At 39.2% G+C, this 25,290-nt stretch overlaps 1 protein-coding gene across 1 annotated transcript in view; it reads left to right on the top strand.

Annotated features, from left to right (window-relative positions):
• The first annotated feature begins 235 nt into the window (after nt 1-235).
• The window catches only part of REEP1 (receptor accessory protein 1), a 40,622-nt gene continuing 15,567 nt past the window's right edge, over nt 236-25,290 (top strand). Inside the window, exons 1-6 of the mRNA XM_042475973.1 lie at nt 236-254; nt 13,246-13,318; nt 15,771-15,847; nt 18,389-18,509; nt 19,664-19,777; nt 24,094-24,277. Coding sequence (XP_042331907.1) covers nt 15,780-15,847; nt 18,389-18,509; nt 19,664-19,777; nt 24,094-24,277 — 487 coding nt within the window. The 5' untranslated portion in view covers nt 236-254; nt 13,246-13,318; nt 15,771-15,779. The remainder of the gene's footprint in view (nt 255-13,245; nt 13,319-15,770; nt 15,848-18,388; nt 18,510-19,663; nt 19,778-24,093; nt 24,278-25,290) is intronic.

Raw genomic sequence — 25,290 nt, forward strand, 5'->3', positions numbered from 1 at the left:
TGTTTTGCTGGAACAGTGTTGTTTTTTAATTTTTAATTTTTGCATGTCAGAGCCTTCATTCACTACTTTTCAGTGTAAACAATGGGGGTTTCCACCTGTTATGTCTTACTGGGTATGTTCTGACTCCATCTGAGCAATGGGAGGTGTGAGGAAGGGGCATTTGAGTGGCTGCCTACTCACTCCCCCCCCCTTTGTGGGTTGCAGCTAAGAAGAGCAGAGGCAGACAGCAATAGAAAAAAGTGGAGAAGGCATGGGTAAGGGAAAAGACACACTGAAAACACAAACTGCTCTAAAGACTCAAGTTAACTGGTGATTAAATAAAAATACTTTGGAAAGGTTCATCGGGCTTTACTGCTTTCCTCCATTCTGCTAAAATGAGGGACACTGCTGCTGCCACCAAAAAACCAGGGTCAGTATGAGCACATGGGGAGTGGGATGGGGTGAGTGGGAGAGGGTAGCCTTGTGGCATCAGCACATGGTGTACACTTGAACTGCCTAGGTTGCTGTGAGCCAGAATTTAGTTTCTCTGCATACTTGAGGTCAGCTCAGGCATGAGGTTAAGAGCAGGTGGTTGAGGGAGAAGGAAACAGGGCACTGGGTTGAATGTGGGAGTGTCTGCTTCTGCACACATGCCCTAAAACATTCTCAAGGGATTTTTTGTAGCCTGTGTTAAATCAATGTGGCCGTTCTATCCCATCTCATTTCCATTGTTAGGGAGTTGTATCCAAGGCATATGAGTAGTTAAAAATGCTAGGGAAGGATAACTGCACTTTCCTCCGCATTTCCAAGGTGCATCATCTGAATTGGTCACTTGTGTGACTCAGAGAGCATTTTCCTATTTCTTTTTCCAAGGCAAAATACTCATGTGACGTCGAAATACCAACAATAATAGTAACTCGTCCATAACAAGCAAGTCCACAAATTACCTTTCTAGACTACAGTAATAGTAACTGTCTGCTTTATCACACTAGCAGGCAAACAGGATTTAAACGAGAGTTAAACTAGAGAAAACCAGGAAATGCCAGAAGTTTATCCCATGACGTTTGCTGGTTTTCTCTAGTTTAACTCTCGTTTAAATCCCGTTTGCCCGCTAGTGTGATAAAGCAGAATGGCCTGTTGCAGATCAGAGAAAGTGATAAAGTAATTAGTTGTTTTTTAAAGTAGCATTTCAAGCTCTAGCTGTTAATGAGAAAAGACTCTTAGCTACACTTGTCCAAGTGGATAACTGAAAGCTGGTAGACACATTAGTAATGAGACACTCATGGTTGGATCCCAGCAGGTAGAAAAAGCCAGTCTACACCTCCCGCAGCATGCAGGAATTTCCGCTTCACACAATTCAGATATCCTTAGACAAGAGGGTGGAGGTATGTGCATATGGGATTTTGCAGCCACAACAATAAACAGGAACACACCACATGTGCAACAACATGGAGAAAGTGGGATTCCCATTTCAGAAACTTTAAAAAGAAAGGATGAGAAAGAATTTCTGCACTTTAGAAGACAAGCTGCATTTTTGGTACACCAGCAAATGCAGCTTTTGCTGTGTAATGCTGTGCGATTTTATATTAAGTGTTACTGTTAATAGGACGCAGGGACTGCTGGCAGTGGTACGACTTGGCTGTGGCTGTTGCTAACAGTTGTGAGCAGCCCATGCCCTTCAGAACATAAGCTGGAAGGATGAAAATATTTCAGCAGCATTTCTGCTTGTTTAATGAGAAATTTCTAGGCATGATATCTCTGTGCTGGTTTTGTGGAAACATAATTGCTTGCCAGAAAATGTATGAAGAATGTATTACAGCAACAATGATATTATCTTAGGAGGCTCTTAGAGGCTTAAGTACCAGGAGGTTCCACCATGGCAACCAAAAAAGCAAAGCTCAAGTGCATTGTGATGTCTTTAGAAAATCTGAAAAAATACATTTTTTAAATTTTAAAATGAGTATCATCAGGTCCCAGAAGTATGGCTGCATGACACAGAATTAACCGTAAGCTAAGCAACCCAGGCTGAAAATCTTCTTACAGGACCTTTATTTGGATTGTAGTGTTACCCACCTTTTCTTTCTTATTACAGTAACTACATTTCAGGATCTACTGGCTAGTCTTTCTTCACAAGACTACAGGGTAGTAGTTTTGCTGTTTTCTTAGTTGGCACGAGTTGAAGAATGTTGTGTATATTGCTGAAGATTCCATGACACAATTGGAATGAAGAAGATGTCTTTATGTTTGTGAGCCTGCATTTGTGTAAAAGCTGTATTGTATGTGAAGGAAGACAGCATGAGGTTTTAAGGTCATCAGTCATGTGAAAGTCATGACAATAAAACCATTGGGTTCTTGAATCGAATCTTAGGCTATGAAGTGGCCTGAGCCATTTGTCACCATCCAGGCTGATTGTGAACCATATCTTAGTATTTTCAGTTCCAAGCTGTGTGTGTATTAAGGTGACATACCTCTTTTGACTGACAGTCAAGGCTGGAAACTACTGTACATTGAAAGGGTTTGGGTGTTTAAGAGGGGGAAGAAAAGAAATTGAAATGGTTTGGGAACCAATTTGTAGTGTTCATGTTTACCATTTGTGTATTAATTAATTTCGATCCCCTGCTGCCCCCTCTGTGTGTGTGTATGTGTGTGTGTTCACTCTGTTCTCCTGTAATGTGATCTCATTTCAAAATCCAATGCAGCATGTATGCAGTAAATATAAATAATATAAGTATAGATATAAGTATATATAAATGTGTGTGTGTGTGTGTGTGTGTGTGTGTGTGTGTGTATATATATATATAATATAAGTATAAATATAAATATAAATGCGGTAGCTGGGAAGGGCCTACATGTTCATTGCTATGTGTTTATTTGCTGTGTTCCTATGGAAGTGGACCTGGAATTCGTATGTCAACTCTGACCCCGGCACAAAACTGACATAGAGGGTGTGTGTGTGTGTGTGTGTGTAAAAGAGAGAGTGAGAGAAGGACTCCTAGAAGCTAGGCTTTTATCAGTATATTTATTTGCTCAACTGAAGTGCTTTTACTTGTTCCTTAAAAAGAGTGTCTTACAAAGATAACTAATGAGACAGTCCCAGCCCTCAGGCTTATCATCTAAAAGGTACAAAAGTGAACCTGATGTCAGACTGGACAGATGGAAAGGACTAGATGGGTGTGACTAGTTGCTAGGAAGACAGGAGGGAATGTCATGGAGGGGGAGTTATGATAGTTGGGGTGGGCATTCGAAAGAGGCAGGGATGGGAAGAATGGGATGAGAGAAAAATCTCTCCAGGTCTACAGTGAGCCCTTGGTATCCACTGGGGTTTGGTTCCTAGATACCAAAATCTATGGATATTCAAGTCCCATTAAATACAATGGGTTAGTAAAATGGTGTCCCTTAAATAAAATGGTAAAATCAATTTTACTTTATGGAATTTAAAAGTTTAAAAGTATTTTCAAGCTGTGGATGGTTGAATCCATGGATAAAGAATCTGTGGATATGGCGGGCCAATTGTATATTTAAAGTGTGTGCCCCCAAGCCACCTTTTGACTTATGGCAAGCCCAGGAATTTTATTGGGTTTCCTAGGAAAGGAATACACAGAGTTGGAAGACCCCACAGATATGGAGGGCTGACTTTACATGCACTATTTCTTCATTTTAACATTCATATAACTCGGGCTAATTTGTGGAGTGAGTGGACTCACCTGAAAATTTAGGGGGTAGCCCCCTGTTTTGTTCACAAGCAGATACTGTTTTGAACAACCAAGTAGAACAGAAACAACTGAAGGAGAGGAGAAGCCAAGAGGTGTTGATTTCTCAGCAGACCTGATAGATGGCCTGGTCCCTGCATCTCTTTTCTGACTCACTTCAACCCGATAAGACTGCCGGGTTGAAGTGCCAGGTAATAGTTGTTGGTGGAAAGAATCTGATGGACCTGGCTTTTTATCATTGCTAATGGTTATCCCTTCCCCATTCTTTCCCACAGTGCAACCCAATGATAGTGGAATTTAATGGAATCAAAATGCCTTCCCTCCTGTAGTGCCAACGCACTTGTGTCAATCATAAGCATGACAGAGAGCATGGCTCTTTTAAGGTATCATATAGGCATCAGTACTATTCCTGGCTGAATTTCCTGTCCAGTGTCTTCAGAATTGCTCAATCTCAGCAACATCTCTATCTTTCTGGTTCTGTATTGGTACTTTTCAGAATCTAATACTTGGCTTGTCAATCCTGGATTATGCTGCCTGCCACTGAACTTTGGACCTTTGTTACCTCTGGAGTTTGACCTGGTAACAGTCTTGACTATCACACTGGCTTCTTTAGCTTGGTATGCTTCTGACCTAGATTGCACTACTAAACCCATGCCCCCTCAGATCGACAGTCAATGGAAAGGGCTGGAAAGAGATAGCTGTATTCAGTCCTACTGTTGGTGATGATATTGGGAGGAAAAATTGCTTGGCAGAAAGAAGATTAAGTAGTCCTTGCCAGACTGAGGCCCAAAACAGACTGGCCAAATAGAGCGGCTTCTGGCCACTTCCGGGGCATGGCGTTTAGATGACACATGCCCCTGACTTGTCTGGAAGCTTCTCCAATGCTGCCTAAAGCAGCCTGAAGCTGCTGGCAAAAGGAGCAGATTTAATTCACTCTTGCTGGAGGCCCGTTTGGGACTGCAGCAGTGGCCCACTTTGGGAGTGAGCCATCCGGTCACTACAGTCCTAGCCTGGTCAGGGCTTTAGCAGCCTCTGGCCGCTCTTTTTGGCCATCTGATCCTTTGCTTAGGTTTCTAGGTATCAATGCCTGCTTTTCAATTAAAAAAAAAGGTTAGAAAGCTATACATGAATATGTAACATGCAATATGACCATGATAGTTTATTTCTAGACCAGCAATTATTTATCTGAAGTACAGGCATACCTCAATTAACAAAGCCTCTGACAAAAAAACACACCTTATTTTTTACAAAGGTTTCTAAAATCCATACAATCACATTCCTAAGCCCCACTGTTCTCCATTGCTCTACTTAGGTCTTGTAGATTCAGTCCTGTGATCTCCCTGAGTCTGTCTATCTGGCATGCAGTCTTTCTTTCTGCTGCCTAGCATTATTAGCTTTTCATGAGTCATGCCTTCTCATGATATGGCTAAACTATGATAACCTCAGTTTAATCATCTTGGCTTCCAGGGAGAGTTCATGTTCAAGGACCGATTTCTTTGTCTTTTTGGCTGTCCCCGGTATTCTCAGCGCTCTTCTCCAGCACCGCATCTCAAATGAGTTGATTTTCTTTTTAACCACTTTCTTCACTGTCCAGCTCTCACATCCATACATGGTGACAGGGAATACCTTGGCTTGGATGATTCTTACTTTAATGCTCAGTTGTATATCTTTGCTCTTTCATATCTTGACTAATTCTTCCATCACTGCCCTTCCCATTCCTAGTCTTTTCTTATTTCCTGACGGCATCCAAGGTATGAGAAACTATTTCAATTTCCTCATTGTCTAGGTTGAATTTATGTAGCTCCTCCGTGATCATGATTTTTGTTGTCTTTATGTTCAGCTGCAAGTCTGCCTTTGCACTTCTTTCTTGACCTTCCTCAGTAATTGTTCCAAGTCCATGATGTTTTCTGTTAGTAATATGGTGCCACCCGCATATCTTAGATTGTTGGTGTTCCTTCCTCCTATCTTCACTGCTCCCTCTTTTAACTCTAAGCCTGCTCTTTGTATGATGTTGTCTGCATATAAGTTGAACAAGTAGGGTGATAGAAAGCAGCCTTGCTTGATCCCTTGCTAATTGGGAACCATTCTCTTTACTCCATATTCTGTTCTAACAGTGGCTTCTTGTCCTGAGTATAGATTTCTCATCAGAGCAATCAAAAGTAGTGGGACTCCCATGTCTTTGGTATAGCCTTAAGAACAAATAATAAGAAAGAATTAAGAAAGAATGATCCTTAGGATGATACTACAGTATTATTATTAGGAGTGACAGCAAGGAAAAGGGCCCAGCTAGATTCAAAAGCCTAGTGATGTAGATTACAGAGGTCACAAACCCATACCTTGATACTAAGCTTTACATTTAACCCAAGAGCTGAAATCCACGGAGGGGCTGCAATCTCATATTTTCAGTCCAAGGAATATCTGCCGAAGAAAACAAAGATGCTAAGGACTACTACACTCCAAGGCACAGGACTGCCCAAATGAGGCGGCTCTCCATTTCTCAGGAACGTAGAGGAGTTTAGGAGAGGGCAGTATTTTATGAGAAGTAGATAAGCAATCAATGGAATGTATATGTAGGACACTATCAAAACATGTTGTATGATATTTGTGATCTGTCCAGGGTACTGAAGCATAGCAGAGATTCAAGCACGACAAAGCTCTGGTGAACGTAGGAATGCTACACAATTGTCGTTTCTAATTGTCAACAAATTTGTTGGAACAGTAGGGCTTTAAAAAGCATATGTCACAACATGTGAAGTTGAAGGTTTTCATGGCTGGCATCCATAGTTTTTTTTGTGGATTTTTCAGGCTATGGGGCCATGTCTCTGAAGATGCCACAGATGCTGGCAAAACGTCAGGAATAAACTCTTCTAGAACATGGCCTCATAGCCCGAAAAACCCACAAAAAACTATTTAAAAATAGGTCAAAACACATTTATGACGCCACAGGATTTTTTCTTTTAAAAAAGAATTTTCTGGAGAACCTCTAGATATTTTTGTTGCATTTTGAACAAGTTCCAGTTTGCCCATTCTTAACACTCTCCCATTGTCCTCAGACTAGATGTACACCACAGTTTTCCCCCCTTAATTTTTGATAAGTGTATAGAAGAAGAATGAAACAGGATTTTTGTATTTGGTACAATGTATACATTTCTGGAGAACCAGCATGGTGCAGTGGTTTCAGTACTGGACTATGACTCGGAGGTACAGAGTCTGAATGCTTCCCTAGCCATGTAAAACCATTGGGTGATCTTGGACAAATGACATTATCTCAGCCCCAGAAGAAGGCAAAGGCAAACCCTCTCTGAACAAATATTGCCCAGAAAACCTGATGATAGGTTTACCTTAGGGATGCAGTACATCAGAAATGACTTGAAAGCAAACTACAACAATGCATTTCTGATCTATCTCAGGTAACCTATTTGACATCATACTTCAAGGTTTTTCTGGGGTGAGAAAGAGAATCTCAATTTTAAATACATAAAATAAAGGGAAAGTACACTGGGCATTCCAGTCATGGGAACCCATAGTTTGACCCTTCGAAGCATACATAAACAAAATAGAGAGCACTCTTTCTGCTTCTCCAATTGGAAATAGGCCAAGGCCTTGCCATGTATAGCCACGTTCTGCAAGCCCTGTAAATTCATCTGCCTCAGTGATGCCAAGTTAGTTTCTGTTGTTAGGATAAACGAAGGAGGCAAATGTCAAATGCTGAAGTGTGGTTTGCAGGAAACAAGGAACATGAGATAGCAAGCAGGGAAAAAAAATCAACTGGAAAAAAAGTGTGGTTGAATTGTAAATAAAATCCTAGAGATTGAGAGATTGCATATAAGAGTCACTCTGGTAGAAACAAGGTCAAACTTTTTAGAAGGTTATTTGCTGCTTTGGGGGGATACAGTTCAACTGTCAACTTAAAGCATCTTGGATATTTCATTATTAGATACGGCTCATGCTGTGACACAAAGGTTCTCTGTATCTTTGCTTGGGTCAATAATACTCAAAACTCCCCACATATTTTTATATTATATTAAATAATTAGCATCCAAAGGGCCCACATATTTTTATTTTATATTTGTATATTTGTTCAGAATGATGACCATTCCCAAGTGTGTTCTGGCAACAATTAATAACAGTTTGATCCCCAGCTTTACAAACAACCAGGTATTTAAAGGATGAGAGGGGAAAATGTCACCCCATGTTGATTCTATGGTGGGCTTAGTTAAAAGTCCATATTGTGGTAATACCATTCTTAGCCCAACCAAAAAGGCAGAAGATTCTTTGTGCAAATAAAGCATTATCACAATATAATCTTCAGAGTTTGTCTAATGGTCAGCATGGCTTGGGTTTTAATGAATAATGAATTGGGGCATGCACCTTGAAGGCAAATGGATGTGGATGGGGCAATGACTTTTCTTCATGTTTGTCTTTTTTCATGTCCAAACTGCAGGGTAGAAGGAGAGTTGATCTTTCTCTCCTTTATATCACTGCATTCTTCTACTTGGTTCACTTTTTTCTACAACTTGGCAACCTTTCCTTTTTGGAGCCAGGAGAGAAAAGTGCCTAAAGTGCTATAGAGTTGGGAAGTAATGCCTATACTGGGATGCCTTAGAACTCCATGCAGCTCCCCATGAATGTTTTTGCTGCCCTCAGATTCCCCAGCTTGCCCTTTTCTGGCCCAAAGAAAAGAGTGATTGCCTCTCTTGGATGTCTCAATTCACCTCTTTTAAAAAATATTTTTATTTTTATTTTTTTCTCCATAATATTTTAACACATTTTCTATTACAGATTTGTTTAAATCGTTATATTGCCATATTTTCCCCGTTCCTAAAACTTCTTCAATACATAGATTGACACATCCATTTTTAAAGCTTATTTTTGTTCACATTCTTCTTCCATCTTTATGACAATAACACACAACAACATGTCTTGTTGATATTCAACATCTCCATTCGCCTTAAGAGTTCATATTCTTAACTATCTTACAGCATTTACCATCTTACACTATAATGTGAGTGTTTAACACATCTGTCATAGTATCAAAACTTATCAGAGTTGTCTATTCTTTTTTCCCTTCCAATACTAACTTTTAGTTCTAATCCATCTATTGAGAGAGAATGTGGAGTAATGATTCAGCTGTTGGAATGGGACTTGATAGAACTAGATTTAAGTCCTTACTGAGCCAGATGGCCTTGATCCAATCCTAGTCTGATCTATGTCATAGGGTTATTGTGGGGGCAAATGAGGAAGAGGAGAGCCACTTACATTGCTTTGCATTCGCTGGAGGAAGATTGAGATATCATGTAACAAGTAAATGCATAAATTTATAAATTCATAGAAATAACCTTCATGAAGGATTAAAATTAAGAATAAAAGAGAAAATGAAGAAGACAGAAAATAAGGTCTCAGCAGCCCCAGATTTCTTTCCCAGTACACACATTTAATGGCTCCACGGTGTGACTGAAAAGAGGCAGTAAGAAAGTGAGGAAGAAGAACCCAAAGCTGTTCTTCACTTTCAGGCATCTTTTGGCCTCTCTTTGGATTGGCTCAGTCCTTTCTTTAATTGCATGTCTACCAAACTTTTACTCAAGGAATATTGGAAACAGCAGGTAGGAGAGTTTTCGCTCCCACTGTTTGCTTCCTTCTCATCACGCATATTCTATACATATTGCAACGTGAAGAGAGTTTATAGAGTATTTGTATGAAATGGCTGCTGCTTGTAAAATCTGCATTGTGCTTTTGTGTTTTGCTTAGCTGTGGTGCAATAAAGTATTTTGGATCCATCCATCCAGTCATTAGTAGTCTGCTGATTATATATATATACATTCATTCATTCATTCATTCATTCATATTGTGTGCCTGTGGTGCTATCAAATGTTCAGTTCAAAACACAAGTGAAGCCTGACAAACAGCAGTATTCTTTCCATGTACTATTCTGAATTTGGCAAACTACATTCTAACATTTAAACATTTACATATTGACCAAGCACTTCAAACTCTGATTAGTGGAAGTACCTTATCTATATTCAGAGCAAGTTCAGATGTTGTACGCAAGCTGTTTCATATTGTGCTTATTTCTGCAATGTGCTCATTTTAGGCAGTGTCTTTGCTCTGTAGTTCTCGACACTCACGTTACCCCTTGTGTGCATAATATGAGGCCAGACAGCCACAGTATTGTGTCAGGCATACTTTAATCTGAATAATGGGCTTTCTGGCAAAGGTTTTTAAACTGCTTTGGATGTACTGTAATTGGCTGCAGAGTTAGTCTAAAGAATCTTCTGTTCCATCGCGACTGTTTTAAGGAGGGGATGGGGAAAAGAATGACGGGTTGCCTTTGCTGTTTGTGCTTTCTCTTGTATTCACTAGGATTGTTTTCTACCTGCTTTATCACTGCATAGGTGTACCTCATAGGTGTGTTTCTTGTTTTATTGTTTATAGTACCTGTTTGATTGTTGGCAAGGTTAAATTTGGCATAGGTAGCAAGAGACAGGAGAGTTCAGAATGGGAAGGAGACACCTGCTTCTTCCCTGTCATATCCCCCAACAATGCTTTATGGATCTCCTCCAGTAGAGTTGTATTGATGATGGGAATACTTTGGTGTAACATTACATGTTTGCTGTCATTTTGGCAGTGCCTGGCATTGGTGTATCTCAGGGATTGAATGTGAGGGCTGTCTGGCTGCAGCATCTGACACCTAATTGATTGTCAGGGTTGATTCAGTTGATCTGGCTGCTAAGGTGGATGCTCCCTTTCTCTCTTGCTGCTCCATTTGTACTTTCAAGAGCACCTATATGTGCTCTTGTTAAAAATTATATTTTAGAACTGGAATGTGTTGTTCATTGCTGTCAGGACAGCTTCAACTTGTGGTGAATGTGTGAACAAGAAACCTCAAAGACATGCTGTCATCAACAGCTCTGTTCAGACTCTACAAACCATGGCTCCTTTTGACTCAAACCACTTGTAGTGTTGTCTCCCTCTTCTCCTACTGTCTTCCAATTTGTTGTTGTGTGTCTTCAAGTTGTTTCTGACTTACGACAACCCTAAGCCAATCCTATCACCGGGGTTTTTTTGGCAAGATTTTTTCAGAGGGCTTTGCCTTTGCCTTCATCTGAAGCTGAGAGAATGTGACTTGCCCAAGGTTACCAAGTAGATTTCCATGGCTGAGTGGGGATTTCAACCCTGTTCTCTAGAGACATAGTACAACAATCAAACCACTAATCACACTGGCTCTCTGTCTACCACTTTACTAAGCAGTAATATCTTTTTCATTGAGTCATATCATCTAATGATATACCCAAAGTACTATAGCCACATTTTTGGTAATTTTAGCTTTTAGGGAGTGTTTCGACTTGATTTGCTGAAAACACATTTATTAGTCATGTTGACAGTTCTAAGTAAAACTTGGAAACATTATTGAAGCACACTCATTCACTGTCTCTCTATATACATACACATACATCACAGCCCACTTTATCCTTTAATAAATTGTGCTGCTGCTACAATCAGTTCATAGTCCCACACTCCATGACACACCCACATAAAACAGGACAATGGCATTCTATATAACAACATTTGGCAACACCATTGGGAGCTGATGTTTTCCATATAAACAGAGTAATATATCCACTACAGGTTTTCACTTGAATGTTGAGAGAGCTATCCAAGGTGCTGAACCTGTTTGGGGCAAAGGTTCAATATTTTGGATCACTTCTATTATTATTATTATTATTATTATTATTATTATTATTATTTCTTACCCACCTGTCTCCGTGGACTGGGGCAGGAGACAACAACAACAATTAACAAACAGCATCAGTTAAAACACATCAGTTAAAACACACTTCAATTTATAAGGACAAATAAGAAGCACACATATTAAAACAATCCATATCTAAAATTAATCATTTTAAATTAATAATTTAAAAATCATTTGGATAAGCCTGCTGGAAGAGACCGGTCTTTAATGCTCTTTTAAATTCAGACAATATATGCAGCTGTTGAATCTCTTCCGGCAGGTCATTCCACAGTCTAGGAGCAGCTGAAGAAAAAGTCCTCTGGCTGACAGTTGCCAACTTAGTCCTGGCTTACTGGAGTAAATGCCCACCAGAGAACCTGAGTGTATGAGACAGATAAGAATCTGAAGTAATACTTGGATTGGATTCACCAGTCCCTTGACATGGAAACCACCCCAGTAGCACTTCTCCTGCCCTAATGTTTTATATATATATATACACACACACACACACACACACTCGAAAAGAAAATAGATATAACAACTTGTACAACCTCTGAGAAAGAGCACTGGCTTGAATAATGCATTTGCCAGTGTGACACCACAACAGGATTCTAGATAGATAGATAGATATACAGATACACACACACACACACACACACACACACACACATTTTAATCAATGTATTTTGACCATCCAAATGATTATTTAGAAGAAGGTCTCCAATTTCCCCATATATAATGATGAGAAAAGACATCTTTAAAAAATAGTCTTGAGACTGATTTTCAACATGTTGTATTACTCTTTTTAATGTTTTTCTCTTATTAATTTATTATAAAATAAGATGGGTAAAGAAAATGAAAGATGTTGCATTAGTGACAGTTCAGATAAAATAATTTGCTTGGCAAGCTGTCAGAAACGTTGGCCTGTTACAGACTGCCAAAATAAAGCTGCTTCGGGTCTCTTTGGAGGTATGCTGTTTAAATGATGCATGCATCCTAAGAATCCGGAAGCTGCACCAAAGCTGCACTCCTGTGCTTAGGAATGGAGTGTGGCTTTGGCGCGACCTCCGGACTCTTAGGACCCATGCATCATTTAAACAGCATACCTCCAAAGAGACCCAAAGCAGCTTTATTTTGGCAGTCTGTAACAGGTTAGCTGGGCAGGATCTAGCAGCTGTGTTAGAACATCTTCTCCTTTTAACAGAAATGTAAATAAGAAATTCGGTTTGAATGCCTATGCCATGGCAGGATTATAAAGGGATTAGAAAAGCCACATCTTCAAAAATTCCTTCATCAGTATAATTATTATCAGTGATTTAATTCCTAGCATGTGTTGGGTTTTGGGACAGTGTATTTGGGGTAGTTTTAAGACTGCAATTTACAGGCTGGAGCCAAACTGACTTAAAGACTTTTTGTTTTGTACAGTACTATATTTTATTGTGTTTTTTTTTCCCTGCAGCATCCTAAAAATTTGCGTTATGGGATAGCTGCAAATATGTAGTGAATCTATAAAATAAATAACTGAACGTGCATAGAATTTCATCTGTGTCACTTAAACTTTGTCTCTGTTTAAACCAATAGGGCATGTCAGTTATGACTTAATTTTTGCTGATTTTATTGTGGGGCTAAATGCAATTAATTTAGCCTGGATTCAGCTTTGTGCATTTTTGTTCCTTTCAATGAAAACAAGATTGGACATTTTGTGATTCAATTCTCCCAAAAAATGCAAAGGGCGGGGCAGGTATGGGGATTATTTACTGCAGTAAAGGATATTTTTCTGTGACAGAAAATAAATTCTCTTTTTCTTTGTTTTTGTTTTTCTTCCAGGCTCATATTTGGCACTCTTTACCCTGCGTATTACTCTTACAAGGCTGTAAAGTCAAAGGATATTAAAGAATATGTAAGTAATATTTTGGGGAGTATCCTAAGCTAGCAGCCATAGGATTATTAAAATAAACTGAGGCTTCTGTTTGCAAAATACCATCTAATAATTTTTACTGAGCAATTTGGAGAAAAGAACTCACATGATTCAAACTTTCAGGTGTTAAACTATGCATTTTTCTCCATGCCAAATAGTATAACATCTTCTACATTGTGCCTTGAAACTAACTTTCTAAAGAGTATTTTTTGTATTAGCTAACCTACAGGTGATCCAAATATACATATGATACAAAATTTGTAAATGTCAAAGTAGTTTCCCCTACCATCTAGAAGGCTGGATGTTCTATTTCTTACATAAGGTCAAATTTTCCAAGTAGTGAAATAGTTAGATGATATGCATTTGACTAGTATATTTTCTCCCATTTCTTAAACTCCCTTTTTAGTTGATTAAATTTTATATCCCACAAAATAAATTATAATAAGGTGACAATGGTGACACTGAAAAATACATATGGTATAAGTGTTTCTTGATATTAGCATCACTGTTGAGCCCATTGGGTGGCATTAGACTTTGGGGGCAAACAGACTGGCAGCTTGCAGCAGCCACAGGCTACTCCAACCCCAATTGACCCCCAATTGGCTTGGGACCATGGTGACCAGATGCCACGGTCCCGAGGCTGGCTGCTGCCATGGTTCGCAGTGAAACACCAGGAAGAAATGCTTTCCCCCCATTCCTTTTGCGGCCACCTTTGGGCCGCATTAGCCAGCCTCAGCATGGCTTCTGGCCGATCTGGGAGCATGTGTCATCTGCACACCACACCCTCAGATTAGCTCAAAAGCAGTGCTCTTTGCCCATCTGTTTTGGGCCTTGATCAAGATCCAGTCCAGTGTGTATTTTTGTAATGATTTTCCAGAACACTCAGATGCATAAAATACTCCTGATTATGTCTGCAACAATTTCTTTCAGTCCTCTTGAACAAGGCAAAGTTAATAATTTGAGGTACCTATTAATGTAAAAATACTATAAATAAATAATTGAGAACATGGTATTTCTAGCTGTATGTCACTGAACTACACACCACAAATACTGTGAGGGTGGTATAGTCACCTCTTAACCTTCATCTGAAGCAGGAAGCAACCATTAAATGGCAAGATATTTAATTTTGTACAGTAGTTACTTTCTATTCAGGGTGACATTTTACATAATAACCTACGGACATAATATGTCTTCTGAACCAGAGCTGATCCAAAAGTAATCCTGAATAATGACACAAAGTGGATATATAGGATGTCCTTGCAAACATGATGGTGATATTGACAAGGCAATGCCAGATGGAGACTGAACAGCCAAGCTGAAATTGATAACAGCTAAAAATTCTCAGTACTGTACAGGAGGGGATCACACAACACAGAGACACATAAATAGAAGGTCTAATGTAATGTAAGGACATCTCCTTATAGCTTCTGCATCCTTCTATTACTGGAGAAGCATAGGTTGATTAGATTTATATGACACATTCTAACATATCAGTGCGCAGAGAATATTCAGTACTCATGCAAAGGAAGTTTCAGATTTCATTTATGAATTTATAAGTCTAATTCCATGAAATTCAGTTAGAAGCATAACCAATGTCGTGCCATGTCAGCATTTCTACATGATCTCTCTTTGAAATGTCGGTTATCTCTGGTTTATATTGCTGGTTTAATCCAAAGCAGTTTAGTGCTTAAATCCAGAATGTAAATGTTCCTCCAAAGAGGCTGGCTCTAGCCCTAAGGCAGGGGTGAAAATTATGCAGCCCTCCAAGTGTTGCTGAAATGCAACTTCCAGCAGCCCTAGCCATCATAGCCTATATAGAAGAATGCGAGTTTCTTGAAGTTTCTTAAATATAATGCTCACAATATGTAATGTAATGCTCACAATAGTTAAGGACCTCCTTCTGTCTCGTCTACAGAAACATGAATATGGAGTTCTTACAACATACCTCCTACAGCTTTGTTGGGTTTTGTCAGTTGCTGTCTCCATATCCACCCATTCAAATCTTTTGTGGGGGTTGCTAGAGCAATTTCTTGGATTGCAGTAGGGGCCTTCCAATTTAAAAAAATTAAAAATAAAACAGCATGATTTGCTGACAGTAGTTTTTTTCTCTTCCTTTCTGTTAAATTCACACACACATTGAGTTAGCATTCTAATGCAAAAGTACCATTGGAAAAGAAGAGAGCTTTGTTGTTCTGGTAAGTCTCAGAATTAAAAGAAACTCAGGGTGGAAATAAAGTGTTGTACCTGGTGCTGGGATTTGCCTGAAAATAATCCAGGATAATAGAAACATCCTTTTGGCGTTTAAATCACCTCTAGTTTTGAAACCTACAGCAACAAACGCCACCAATTTCCTGATGAGTTTGCCCCATCTGGAGGAGTCCAACTGAGAGATGAATAAGGATTCGCTTATAACCAAGTAATGCTTTCTTTCTAGGTAAAATGGATGATGTACTGGATTATATTTGCACTCTTCACAACAGCAGAGACATTCACGGACATTTTTCTTTGCTGGTTAGTATGCAGTTGAGACTCTGTCTTCTTTTGTTCATCAATAAAACAAAAGCAGGGGAAAGTATATACAGTATTTAGGAGGAAAGCTCAGTAACACCAGGTGCATAGAATACTTATGGATACTGGGCATTTCCTGTGTTGGAAGTGCCTGTTTTGGGTGTCACAGTGGGGTTGGAGGAGGAAATGCAATGTCAGCAGGATGGAAAATGCTGTGCTGGGAAAAACAGTCGCAAAGCATTTAATGTGAAGGGCTGTGGCTGTGGCTGGAAATCTGAACCCCGCTGCTGCAATCTGTTTTCAGTACCGATACTTAGTAAAGTGTAGATTTTTAGAAAGAGCTACCAGGTATTCTGAAGACAAATTAAAAATGTTCTACCCCCACATGTGGATAGCATTATATCTGCTTCTGTCTGAGTCTGAGCCTAAACCTGGGGACAATACATGAATTGAAGAAAGAGTATGTGAGAGAATGGGAATGGAACAGAGAGGTTGCTAAACATGCCTAGGTCACCACAGAAATGTTCTTTCTTTCCTATTGTAATAGTGCATAGCTGTGTTGCAGGAGAGGTCTCACAGTAAGATGGTCAAAAGCAGCTGTAGACCATCCTCAAGCGATGTCAGTCAGATTGCTGGCCTGTGTATTATATGTTAGAAAATATTATTGTTTTGGTTATTTGTGGTTAAATCAGTTTAGCAGCAACAAGCATGTACTCCACAGATATTTGGTAGAAACAACTAGATCTCAACTTCAGGTAAATAAACAGGATACATTGGTAGGTAAAAAGAAACTTACTTTATTGCTACATCTAGATTCTACAAAAATAACTAATCTGTAGAGAAAACTGTACTTGGTGGAAGAGTCCCTAGAGCTGACTCTCATGTGTGTAAGTAAGAAGAAAAACATCTTTAGTAGCACAAACTGGTTTCTGCTTCCATGCTTGGTAGGAGCAGAGAGAGGAAGAGACTGAACAACGGGCAATAAAGTTTATTGAACCCCCAGAAAGGGAGGGGTTATGGGAAGTCACATCTTCTAACAGACACACTGACCAAATGACCGATAAAGCTATGCATCAGTGTTCCTGTGTGGAAGATATCACCTCTTGTCAAGGAAACATAGAGCTACACACAAGCATTGATACTAATACTCCAGCATTATGACATGCACTCCTCTTCCCCACCAATCTATTTTAGTGGCCCTTGCCCAGCAATCTAAAACAGATTGGTCGGGAAGAGAAGTGCATCACCAATAAACCCACAACCATCCTGATTTGGTCTCAGAGCTGTGGCTGGACAGAGCTTAGTGTTCCTTCCATAGCCATCACTTGCTCACTTGTTGGCTGGTGAGTGGGTGTGAGTGAGCAGTGTGCTGGCAGTGACAATATGGGAAGTTGGAAAGGAGCCGACAGAAACAAAAAGAAAGGGGAAAGGAAGGAAGAAGGTGAGTCCCAGCAAGTGTTCAAACTGAGTAGATGTAAGCCTGTCGAGTGACCCAGAATTAAAGTTGTCCCCCTGTCATGGAACAGAAGACTTGTAGATGTGCATTGTAAAACCACTAAAAGATGAATCACGCTTGGACAGTGTCCCTTGAAAGATGGGGTCCAAGCTTGTGCTGCCTTGTAATACAAGTGGCCCTAGGAAAAGCATACATGGGAATAATTATTTGAGAACTGTTTGAGATGAGAACAGCAGATAAAATATAAAACTGTGGAAACAGTGGTAGAAGAGAATTCAAGAACAGGAATCTTTAAGAAGGAAGCAGATGAAAACATGTAAAAGTGGTTTAAGTTTCCTCTCTGTGTATCTTGTTTTCAATTATTAGCCCATACATATTAATGCCAGTTCTTTCTATCATTTTCTTTATGGGACAGAAAAAGGTGAATTTATTGGTGGAGTCAAGAAAATTGGTGGAGTATTTCTCCTAAATCTGAGCATTAAAACTGTTTTGAACTACAGGTCCCCCCCACTTTAATCTAGGATGGAAATTTAGAACATGAATTGCAGGTGACACAGATCACGCACAAAAATTAGTAGTATATTGCATTGTTTTGAAAGATAGACCTAAAGAGGAAGATTAATAAAACTTAGAGGTCAGATTGCATCATATAAAAAATAAGGCACTGAATATTGGTGCCATCTAGAAGCACTACTAGTTCCTTAGCTTGTGCTGAGTGTTTGTGGAAGCTCTCAAGGAGCAGGATGGGGAAAATTGAGCATGGGAACAAACAATCCACCCATTTCTGTGCATCCCCATATAGAACTAAACCATCACAGCATAAACAAAATTTAGGTCTTGGAAAAACAACTTTTTGGATTAAATTGCTCAGAATATCCTTCCATTGTGTTCACTGGCCATGCTGACTGAAGAACTGGAAGTTGTGGTCAAAAAAGCAACATTTCCAAGCTCTTTCCAAGGTGTGCCAAATTACACTGTTATGTCTTCTTGCCCTAGCCCTTCTGCTTCCTCTTGATAATGGATGAGAAGGAAATACATACCTTTATACTGCTGTCAAAAGTAAATATATCCTTTTGCTTTTCCTGTAGGTTTCCATTTTATTATGAACTGAAAATAGCTTTTGTAGCTTGGTTGTTGTCTCCATACACAAAGGGCTCCAGCCTGCTTTATAGGAAATTCGTACACCCAACACTGTCTTCAAAAGAAAAGGTAATTGCAAGTGTTTCTTGCTACTTCAGCAAGGATTATTGAAAAGGTATAAGCTGCACTTGTATGCATACTTGTTTTGGAATAAGCTCCATTGAACTTAGCAGGACTGTGCTTCAGGTTGTGGGTTACCAGTGTTAAAATTAGAGACAGTTTCTGTATGATTCCTAGTGGTTGTTTAGAAGAATGAATTTCATCAGGTATTGTTAACTGGTTGTGTGACAAACAACACTAGTTGAAACTCCCTCTTCTACATAGCACTATAGGAGCTCACTCCAGTTTTCATTCTGGCAACTCTATCTAGTGTAGATATGTACAAGATTGTGCTGTTTAACACAAATTACTTTATTTACTTTCACTTCATGATGTTCATGTTTTTCTTCAGTCTGTTCATTTTTTGTTTCTTTCTTTGTGTTCCATAACTAAGAGTTGCTGAGTGAATTTTTAAAACCCTGCTTCACATAAATATGAGTTCTAAAAAACTGCACTTATTGGGATGAGGTCAATGTAATTTGGGGAACTGGAGATGTCCAAAAGGGTGTGCTAGGCCCTTTCCTTTGCTGAGGTGGCAGAGGTCTCCTTGTGAGGAAGCCTCTGTCACCATAGCAAAGCTGGGGGGGGACATAGTAGGAGGAAGACCCAATTGGGGTTACCCCTCTTCTGGGGTGTCACTCAGGGTGGGCTGCACCCCCATCCCCATTGATGCCCCTGCTCCTTATTAAGGAAAGAAGGACTGACTTTCAAGACAAGGCCCAATTGACTCCATAATTCTACAGTACACCCTTCCCATCCATGGGGGTTTGATGCCACCCACACCCCATGGATTGGTGGACAATGTGGCAGCTGAAGTCCATATTAGTCAAGGGTGGCAAAGTGCGTGTGTCCGTATGCACAGCCATTGACTAATATCAGGCAGGGTGATCTGCAAGAGCTTCAATCTGTGGATGGGTAGCCTGCCAATATGGTAGGTCTACTATATTTCCAATAGCAGGGAGACAGGTCATCTGGAGGCTCACAAACAAGGTAGTAATGAAGATTGTCTCCACCTGTCCTCTGGCTAATTCCAAGCAAAAAGAAGAGAACAGTTTAGTAACTGGAAATCTCCTTTTGAGAATTATTGTGTTTATTTTGGTTTTTGTTTTACCTTTTTGTGACAGGAAATAGATGACTGCCTAGTCCAAGCAAAGGATCGAAGTTACGATGCTTTGGTGCACTTTGGGAAGCGGGGTCTCAATGTTGCAGCCACAGCTGCTGTGATGGCAGCTTCTAAGGTAACCAGTACAACAATGCAGGATAAGATGGTGACATTACACTAACACAGTTTATTGTTGTTCATAACTAGTGGCAATCATGGCTCCATACATAGTTGTTTGAATTCTTCCACCTTTCCTTTATAAAGTCCTCTTGAGGGAAGCTTAAAGAGATGAAAGTGAACACTCTTACTATAAACACAGTCTCCCAGTCATCCAGAAGTTTCAATCAATGCTCCCACTGGCTGCCTTTTTAAAGAAAGCTAACAGTGGCTCAAAGCAGATGGGCCAAATAAAGCAGCATCTGGCCACTTCAGGGGTGGGGGGTGCAGATGATGCACATCCCCAGAGTGGCCAGAAGCTGGTCTGAGGCTGCCTAAGACAGCCTTGGGCCACCAGCAGAAAGAGCAGAGAAAGTCTGCTCTTTGCTGGTGGCCCATTTGGGACAGCAGTAGTGGGGTGCTTTCAGAGCAGACCAACTGGTCACCTCAATGCTGCACCAATTGGCGGTCAACCGGGGCTGGAGTGGCTAGAGGCTGCTCCAAGCTGCCAGTCTACTTCACCCCAGTATGAGTTCCCTTTGAAAACAAAATACAAGACATATGTTGAAAGTTAAAATCATTTTATGCCAACAATGACTATTCATTTATAAATATTTTATTGTATTTATTTACAATGATTAAAATTACATTGTTAACAAAGAATAAAGAAATTGTAATAAACAATCAGTTTATGCGAATGAATTAGTGTTCCAGTGTGAGTCAAGAAATTAAAATCTCATCACAGTATTCTGAACAAATGCAATAAAGTTATTAAAGGAACTGAGTCTTTTGTTCTGTTGGTTAGTTGTTTTTTACACAGCTTGGGTACATTTTGTAGAAAACAAATACGTCTAGATACCTAACTAGAGAAAGCATTTGCTCATGGCCTACTAATTAGGTTAATTAGTTCTGTAGGCATTACTTCGAACCTGAACACAAAGTGATATTGCATGTAGGACCTAAGAATTTATGATTAGATTTCTTATGGATTTACCATTTGATCCTTTGTTGAGGTTCTCTGTACTTCGTTTTTTAAATTATAAAATGGAATAATGTTATAGCAAGGTTTGAAAATTACATCAAATAGTCCTTGAAAGTCTTTCCATCCTATGTGTGTAATGTATTGTGTTGCACTGTTACTCCAGACCTACTAGTGGGCTATAGATATTTGGCTGTCATGTAAGCCACAAAAATATCATGTTGCTGCATGTGCAACATCCTTCCTGCATTGTGCTCACAGTCTGTTTGAAATGAAATGCCCAGTTGCATTTAACACTAATTCCTTCAGCCACCTGGTCTAATTGTCATTTTATCCATACTTGCTGTAAAATGGGTGATGAACCTTTGGCCTTCCAGATGTTTTGGTTGATCATTCAAAGCAGCATGGGTAATGCAAAGAGATTGTGGGAATTGTAGTAAAACACATCTGAAGGAACTAAATTCCTCATCACTACTGTTGTAGAACTTCCTCGAAGCTGGTCTTTGTCATGTGTTGCCACAATGGGATTTCTTTTTCATCTGATAGATCACCCAGTTCCTTCATTTTCTCTTGTATTTGGACCTGAAGGAATGGCAGGTAACCCTGTGGATGTTTCTCTTAACCCCTAAACTAACTACTGTAATTTCAAAAAAGATTAGCATGTTTCATAGTTTAGTATTTAGTACTAAAACAAGTACCTGCAGTCACCATTAGGACTAATCAATGGAATACTGATATTGGTTTGATTTCTGTTCTGAGGCTTTTGTATATTCAGCTTCAAAGTCTATTCAGGTTTCACCATCAAAAATAAACATGGTTTAATGGAGGGTTCCAGAGGACGAAACATTGCCTTTTTTGGACTGCAATTCCCATAAATCATTAGCCAGCATGGCCTCTACTGGCGGAAGGATTCTGGTAGCTGTAGTCAAAAAAAAAAAAAATTTTCAAACTCTGGAAGGATCAGTATAAATATTGACATATACTACTGAATGTTAGTTTAATTTTGCAGAGTATTGTCAATGACAGGAAAATGGAGTTTGGTGTTCAGTTAAGTGTGCTTTCCCCAGGCAGGAATTCCAGAGCGTTGACAGATCTCTCATTCAAACCAAATGAGGACTGCCTTAACTAAGTGACTTCAGTACTGCAAGATACTGCCCTTGGCAGTGGACTCAACAAGGAAGCCCTCCCTTCAGGAGCATTGATGTAGCATACTGTGTGCTTGATGCGTAGCATATTGAACAGAGCTTGGCATGTTATTTTTAAATACAGTGTTTTGCATGGGAGGCTGCCAATGAATACCAGGCTATATTTTAAAAGAAAGAACTGGCAAAATCACTTCAATATTCTTTGCCTAAGAAAACCCTAGGCCATGGTTTTCTTGCCTAGGGTAAGAAAATCATAAATCTAGAGGCGCATACACACACTCATACAGTATATGTGTACATTTGTGAATAATGTTTAGGAGAAAATGACATAATATATCATTCTTCTTGTACTGAAACTGGTGTATAAATATCTTGTAGATTTTATATTGTGTAAATGCTATTTATATTTATAACCAAATTTATAGTTTGCTTTGTATGTATAAATATCCCTATCAATTTCAATATTTTCCTTATTCATTCAAAATCAAATTGAATTTGAATCATACAGATTAATTTCTTCAAATAAAATATATTGCATGTATGATCCAGAATTTTTACCATCAAGGAACTTAGATAGATAACGGCCCCATACAGACTGTCCTTAGGACTGGAGTGTGGCTTTGGCATGGCTTCCGGCTTCTTAGGATGCATGCATCATTTAAACAGCATACCTCCAAAGTGACCCAAAGCAGCTTTATTTTGGCCTATCTGTACAGGGTCAATGTTACAAATTAAGCTAAAAGTCAAGCTAAGATCTCCCTGTAAATACAGCCCTAGTCTTTTCTAATGTATATATGGGTACAGGGGATATAAAATAAAGAACATGGATTATGCATTAAGTATGTACATTTGTACATTTCAGAAAATTGTTTTAAAAGGTATGTCTAGGCAGTTTATGACTCAAATAAAATAAATAGGAATCTCGTTGATGGTTGGAGATTTTATCACGTTTGGTGGGGATGTCCTATGGCAAGATGTTGGAGGACAATCAGTAGTTAATGACAAAAGCATTAGGCTATAAACATCCATTAGATCCTGTATTCTGCTTTCTGAATGATGTAGATAGTATTGTACACCAGCACTTACAACAATGATCATATTTTGTAGTAGAATTTTTCCAATTTTTACAAACATTTACCTCTACAAAAGCAGTCCTTAGTTAAATTGAGGTGTTGCCCTTGCAGCTGAATTGAAACATTATGTTAAGATGTTGAAAACAGATAATATGAAATAAATGTATACAAAATCAGAACTGTTTTTGTGGGAATAATATGTTCCACCTAAACTTAACATTGCTGCTGTTCATTATTTTAATGTTATCCAGGAGGGGATATGATAAATACAGTGGACCCTTGTTATACGCTGGGGTTTGGTTCCATGATTCCCCGTGGATAACAAAATCTGTGGATGCTCAAGTCCCATTAAATATAATGACACAGCAAAATGGTGTCCCTTATAAAAAAAATGGAAAATCAAGGTTTGATATTTGAAATTTATACTTTTTTGGAACATTTTCAAACCGTGTATGCTTGAATCCGTGTATAAAAAATCAGTGTATAAGAAGGGCTGACTGTATAAGATGATTAATCTCTGAAGTTAGAATAACAGAAGAGAAAAAATGGGAACTGAAACATTTACTTTATTATGTTGCATGAGCTTAGCTTCTTATGATTCAACTGATGTGTGTGTTTTACTTTATTATAATGTGTATATTTACTTTATTTGTCAAGCCCAAAACTGTCATAGATGTATTAATTAATGCTGTAAAAAATATATGAGGATCACAACTAGACCAGCAGCCTAGGAGCATAGCCTTTTCTTAATAGGAACCTGTTTCATTGGTTTACATATTGGATGTAAGTAGATTGAATGAAGAAAGGAAAGAACTACCGTAGTAAAGTATAGTAATGTTGTAAAGAGCTAGTCTGTAGCTCTAAACAGGCAGAAATATACATGTACATGCATGTATAGATGTATATGTGTAACATATATCATCTACTAAAGTAGAAAACTGAGGTTTTATTTTAAAAACAATGGGAAGAACAGCATCAGTAGCCTGCTTTAGTATAATTTCACAAGTCTTCAAACACCTTGTTTCTCTAAGGCATCTAAAAGTATGATAAACTGATTGCTAAAAAGCTATTTCCCTTCTCTCTCTGCCTGTCTCCTCAGGGCCAAGGAGCTTTATCAGAGAGACTTCGGAGCTTCAGCATGCAAGATCTCACAACAATTCGAGGAGAGAGCAGCAGCACAGTGACTCCCCCTCCTCCTGCCTCATCGGGTTCAGTGCGATCAAGCAGCAAGGAGAGCCGGTCAAAAACATCCAAACGTGCATCAGACAGTATTGGACGTTCAGGTCAGTGTGATGGGGGCACGCTGTTAATTTTTCCTGTCCTGACTGAAGTTTTTCCAGGATTCTGGCTCAGATAGAGATCCTCCACATGTAGAAGCCTTATTATTATTATTAACCTTTATTTATGAAGCGCTGTAAATTTACACAGCGCTGTACATACAATCTTTTTAGTTAGATGATTCCCTGCCCTCGGGCTTACAATCAAAAAGACACAACACAAAAGGAGAAGGGAGTGGTGGAGGGAAAGGGTAAGAGGTCCAGCAGCTCCTCTCTACCTCCGAGGCCTGGACCAAGGTAGAAGCCTTCCTTCTCAGAACCATCATGCTTAATTTGATCAAAGCAATGACAGGAGGCAAATACACTTCCTTATTCACATTTTGATTTAGCCCCTTTCTGAATGTCTGGTTATTAAATTACCTAAATGTAATTAACCGTTGTGTTTTTGAAAAATGTAAATACCACGATGCGGCGCACTTTTAGTAATTAAATCACTGGTTGCTAGCCATCTCCTGGCACCTTCTTATACTCTTCTCAGCATAGATTTGTAGACAGACTTACTCCTGCTTCAAGTGGACTCATTGAAATCAATGGGACTTAAGTTAGTCATGACTGTAGTCAGTCTCATTGATTTCAGTGGGTCTGCTCTAAGCATGACCAAAACTGGACTCCATCCAGCATTTTAGATTATACCCTACACGACATATTAGACATAAGCCTTCTAAAAGATATATAAAAGACATAGAGCAATCCCTTTTCTTTGAGAACCTAGTGGTCTGCCATGTTATCTAAACTGTAATTGAAAAAGTCAGTAAGTCTGTCTGCCTGTCTATGCTATACGAATTCACATGCTTGATCACAGTCACCAGGCTTGATATGTTATTTAACAAGGGAAAAAAAACAAAGACTGTAGTAAAATTTTGGACCTGCTCTTTCAGCTACTTCGGAAACCTCCTGAAACACATGATATTTATGTGTGTTTTGCTCTAGATTGCATACTTTAGAACTGGCTTTGGCCA

Source organism: Sceloporus undulatus, chromosome 6 (genome assembly GCF_019175285.1).
Source record: "Sceloporus undulatus isolate JIND9_A2432 ecotype Alabama chromosome 6, SceUnd_v1.1, whole genome shotgun sequence".
Lineage (NCBI taxonomy): Eukaryota > Metazoa > Chordata > Lepidosauria > Squamata > Phrynosomatidae > Sceloporus > Sceloporus undulatus.